At 37.3% G+C, this 5356-nt stretch overlaps 1 protein-coding gene across 1 annotated transcript; it reads left to right on the forward strand.

Moving 5' to 3' along the window:
* The first annotated feature begins 2470 nt into the window (after positions 1-2470).
* On the forward strand, positions 2471-5295 carry LOC116184991. The gene is made up of 6 exons (XM_031508314.1): positions 2471-3410; positions 3479-3925; positions 4038-4279; positions 4350-4519; positions 4621-4890; positions 5014-5295. The coding sequence occupies exons 1-6, from the start codon at positions 3265-3267 to the stop codon at positions 5293-5295; spliced, it is 1557 nt and encodes a 518-aa protein (XP_031364174.1). The 5' UTR covers positions 2471-3264.
* Positions 5296-5356: the final 61 nt, after the last annotated feature.

The following is a 5356-nucleotide window of genomic DNA, read 5'->3' on the forward strand; positions in this document are numbered from 1 at the left end:
CTCGCGAGGATCGGACGAAAATATCCCACGACAGACGGGTTGTGACGTGTGTGGCGGAGGAAGGGGTCGAATCTTGCCATGGAACGCGAAAAAAACGGAAGGAAAGGAGGAGGGGAGGGAGAAGAAGAAAGAAAAGACAAGATTGCAACGCCCTTCCCCATTGGGGTAGGCGGGGTGTAGCCGGTGGAGGCGCCGGTTCAAAGTTCGTGGCATACGTATGAATTATGCATTCGGTGCAGGCTGTGTGTAATCGCGCGGTGCATCATTATCCCAGAGAAAGTTTCTGTTACGATTCCATCTGGCATGAGATATCCGTGGAACCGATGGAAAAATGGAGGTCTGATTGGCGAGGATCGTGATGGTTATTTCGATCGAATACGTTCCAAGAATTGGACAGCCACTGTTTGTTTTTGAACGGATTGACACGGACGGCGTGGAGATTTGCGGAGAGAAGGATTGTCGAACGATGATTGCGGTTAGGTGGGATAGAATTCCGAAGGGATTGAAGATTCGATGATTCAATTTTCGACCGATTATTCGATTCCTTTTCAGTCTTTTATTTCTTCGTTTTGACGGCTCGATATTTTGACAAGATTATTTGATACTTGATATATTTGAGATAAGGGGAAGAATGAGCGGAAAAACGTCGGGCAAAAAAGTGATTTTTGTAAAGACCTGTACGTGTCTGTACGATGAGAAAACTGCGGCCAGGATTAACAGAGAAAATGAAGAAACTTGGAAAGGTACGTTGTAGAATTAGAGTTTTCTCTAAAGTTTGGATCTACAAGTTTGGATCGTCGAATTCTTATTATTCTTATATCCGTTTAGGCTTCGTAGCTTTGGAAAAATATAAAAGAAGTTTGAAGAAAGAGGCTTTAAAAGTGAAGGATAAAGATGAAAAGGTTAGAGACGATTCGAGAAAATAATATTGATAAAACGTTGCAACGATTTTTATAAATTTATTTTGTAAAGTAGGCGATCGAAGAAGAAAAAAAGGAGTACGAGTTAACGAAATGGACGAAATTGAAAATTCTTCGACAAAAGAGAGAATATGAAATGTGGAAAGAGTGTTGGAACAAATATAAAGTGATGAAATTTTGCACAGCTGTAATGAGGTTGAAGGTAAAGAGAATATTACACGTGAAAAGAGAGAGAAAGAGAGAAATAGAACGGGACAATTTTAATCTTTAAATATTTTTAAGATCTCTTTATTGAAAGAACAATGGCGTCGCAGTTGCCATTTCAAGGAAAGGAAACAAAATGGGCAAAAGATCCGTTCGAATAATATCTTAAGGTATTTTGGAATCGTTTTCGATTAAAAATTATTAACAAACGACATTTTGACACATTTGAGATACATTTTTACAGAATAAGATGGGAGTACAATATACCCGAGTCATTTTCACCCGATTCTAAAATCTTCGATAAAGTTAGTTTCTTTTTTGTGGATGAAATCTTTCTAAATCTTTTAAAATTTTCAAAGATATTCTAACTCGAATTTTTAAGTTTTCTTAAATCGAAAAAAAAAACAGATATTGAAGAAAAAAAAGGAAAAGAAGAAGCAGGAGAGGCTTCGAGAACAGAGGAAGATGGAAATTATAGCAAAGATCATTCGCGAGATGAACGACGAAATTCTTTCGAGGAAACCGAAATACATATGTTCGAAGAGTTATAAAATTAAAGAAATCACTTCTGTAAAAAAAACTTCTTTCGAAGAGGTTCGAGACGAAAAGTTCGCAATTGTGGAAAAGGATAAAAATATTCCAGTGACGGAGGGACAAGTGGCGGAGGCGAGTGAGAAGGACAATAAAATCGAGGATTTGAGACTCGAAGAAAACGATAAAACGAATGAAAAAGGAGATGAGATAATTTTGAAAAAAATTGTACTGAAAAAATCCACCAAAACGACGTTGAAAACGTTCCCGAAAGATACTTGCTTCTATGCAACTCCAAGTGTTATCATTTTTGAGGTACTCGATCTTTTTCTCTTCTTTTAAATTGTCAACTATCGCCTCTGTTTAATCAGGATTTCGAGGCGAAAGAAAAGTATTCCCGTAAAGTGATCATCACAAATAAAACGTCGAAATGGGCATACATACGATTCCACAAGGTGTACACCGAAATATGGGAGCCGGGAATCATCGAGGTTTCTATACTTTTACAAGTTTTTTAAAATTTCTAAAATTAGAGAGGACTTACTCAAAACAATTATTTTGGACGCAGGTCGAAATTATGGATGCTGCAAGGGTTAAACCTGGCTTGCACGTGGTGATCAATGTAAAATTTTCACCGATACACGAAGAGGAAGTGACGGCGGAGATTGCTTTCCTCACCCTGAGTCCAGATTACGATAATAATTTCCACGAGTTTCGCGTTCACGTTCATTGCACACCGCAAATTGCCGAACCAATTGTGGAGCCCAAGGAGCTTAGGTGAAAATTGAGGCTAACATTCGAATAATTTTCTCGAAATTCCAAGTTTCTGACATTAAATTAAACGTCGTTGAAATTGGTGACGACAGATTTCCTTCAGCTCCGATCTGGAAGTACGACGATCCCAAGTTGAACGAAAGAATTCTTACGGTCTACAATAACGGCAAAAAGTCATTTTCTATCATAATCCAAGAAAGGAAGGAACGAGATCATTGCTTCTTATGGCGCTTCGAGCAGGATATAATATTAAGCGAAGAATCCTCTACGTTGTGCATAAGTCGGTTCAGATATTTTGATTAATCGAAGAAAGAAAGATGAATCCTAATGAATTCTCGAATGCACGATTTTAGGCAACGAAGAAGGGAACGAGAATATTTTGGAGAGCGAGAAATCTCGAAAGTTGTATCAGATCGAAGTTCTTCCAAAATTTAAGTGTGATTTCGTAATTATTTTTCGACCAAAATACGTAGGTCTACACCACGAGATCTTGGAAATTAATTTCTTGAGCGGAAACAGGATGTTGGGGAAAAAGGTTCGCCATTTCCCCAATACGAATAAATTAAAAACATCGTGTAACATTGGATTAGTGAAATAATCTCACCCGTTTCCTCGAAACAGAGTATTCCTATTTGGGCCGAGGTTTTGGGCCATCAAATCCATCTGGATCCACTTTGCATCGATCTAGGCATCGTGATGATCGATTCGGACGTTTCTCAACAAACGTTCAACGTTTTCAACATTGGTAACCTTTTTTTCGTAAAATCATCGGTGATACCACTGATGATATTAATTAATCATACATCACGGTATCGATCGATATTCAGGGCATACAATGGTCGAACTTTTAATAAAGACACCGAAGAATTTGATTGATCACGTGTCAGTTCATCCGAAATCGACCACCATAGATGCCAAATCTCATTGCAAAATTAATGTGAGATTGATACCCGAATCGAATATCATTACTTCTTCTAAACGGTACGAATATATATTAATTCATAAAAATGTGCAAACAAATTCATAAAAATTTCTACATTTTTTTTTAGATTTTACAATCCAGTGTCCAACATATTAGAGTTTCCGATCAAAGTGCAAATCCTGTCGCAAGATTCAGAAAGACCGCCGCCATTGATAATGAAAACCATCGCCAGTCTAACACCTTGTAACGGTTTGATATTAGGTATGGGTGGTAACAAATCGTTTGCACGAAAATTCGTAATCCCTTCTCCTGTTCCAACAGAACCAGCGAGTATCGATCTAGGATTCGTTCACACACACGAATCTGTCTTCGCGGAATTAACGCTGACGAACGAGTCGCTGTTGATTCAAGAGTACGCTTTTATAGATCTTCCGTTATCTGCTGATATACAACCGAATAACTTTGGATTCATTCTCCCCGGAGAAACTATCAAGCTTCATTTGATCTATTCCCCGTGCCCGATGGATATCCCTGGGAACAAAATTGGGGCGAACGGATTGGCTGGTCAACGAAGGTAATTTTTCAACGAAGGTGTATTTCCAAAAAAAAAAAAAAAAGAAGAAGAAAAAAATATACATACATTCCATACGAAAATATCGACGAGAGATCTTTTTCTTTTCTCACAGATTTCTAGTGGAAGTTTTCACTTTGGCCGAGCTCGCTGGGAAAAAGAAACAATCGATGCTGAATCAATTGAAGAGTCGGATGAACAAGCAAATGACGATTTTTGAGTATCGCGGGATTCCTCCCCCGTTCCACGTAAATCTAAAGAAATCGAAAATAGTGCGTCAACTTATCGATCGAGATAATAACAACAAGCTTAAAGACAACACGGAGTTAGATGAGGCGAACGACAAGCATCCTTGCGGTAAAAAATTATATTCTGGAAGAGGATAATTTCGTTTTTTACACGCGCATTAAAATTTTTTTTTATACAGAGGAGGAAGACAAAAAGAGATTGTTGGACGATACGATGGAAATGTACGATCTGGACGAAAGGAAACAGAAGAATTTGATAGAGGTTTACGCGTACATCATAGATACTTTTTGCGAGTTGAGCGAGCAAATTATACAATTTCCCGCGACCCCTTGTGGATCTTATTCCATGGTAAAGATAAAAAAAAAAAGGTGAACGAGTCTTTTATAAGCAAATAAATATTGATATATTCAAGAAGATATTTTTTTTTTTTTTTTAATTTGATTTTTAAGGTGTCCGTTCATCTGAGAGGATTCAATTTGGCGTCGTATCCTTATTGCACTTGCGGAATCATCAAGGAACAACGTAAAAAATTCACAGGTTGTTACGAATTTACCAGCTCCTCGAATAGGATGACTATTATGCCACACTCTGGCATATTGCAGAACGATGAAATTATTAATATTAATTTTATGTTCAAACCAAAATTACCGAAAAAAATGATCTTCGAGGAAGGTCTTAGATTAAAGATGAACACGGAGGAGCTTAATGAAAATCAGGAGGTAAAGTCTGAAAAAGAAGAAAAATCGAAGAAAGGTGATTTGATTATTAAAAATATATATATGTGTGTGTATAGTGAAAAGAAAAAGTAATTTTTTAATTTTTCAAAAGCGAAAAAAGAAAAGAAGAAAGTAGAAGAACCTGAGATCGATATGTCGGCTGGTGAGATCAGTTTATTGGAAGTCTTCGAGCCTTGCGTTTCCACGATTTTCGTAACGTGCGTGATCAACATAGAGACGAAAATCGGCGCGAAACACGACGAACGATTATTTGCAAAATTAATATGCCCGATCATTAAACCCGAAATCGTTATTTTAAATGGGGATCGTGTAATAGAATTCGAGCCGACAGCGATTGGCATGTCCTCCAGAAAATTTCTCTTCGTTAAAAATATTTCCACTCAGTGAGTATTGCGAGCGACAAAATAAGAATTAAGAAAAACAAAAAAAAAAAAAAAAAAAAAAAAAA

This window comes from Apis dorsata, unplaced genomic scaffold (genome assembly GCF_000469605.1).
Source record: "Apis dorsata unplaced genomic scaffold, Apis dorsata 1.3 scaffold_82, whole genome shotgun sequence".
Lineage (NCBI taxonomy): Eukaryota > Metazoa > Arthropoda > Insecta > Hymenoptera > Apidae > Apis > Apis dorsata.

What these genes read in the sequence shown, in the direction of transcription:
- LOC116184991 (XM_031508314.1), top strand. Translation starts at nt 3,265, where the DNA reads ATGGTCGAACTTTTAATAAAGACACCGAAGAATTTGATTGATCACGTG. An exon ending in ATCATTACTTCTTCTAAACG is followed by an intron (nt 3,411 to 3,478) that starts GTACGAATATAT and finishes ATTTTTTTTTAG; the next exon opens with ATTTTACAATCCAGTGTCCA. An exon ending in GAACGACAAGCATCCTTGCG is followed by an intron (nt 4,280 to 4,349) that starts GTAAAAAATTAT and finishes TTTTTTATACAG; the next exon opens with AGGAGGAAGACAAAAAGAGA.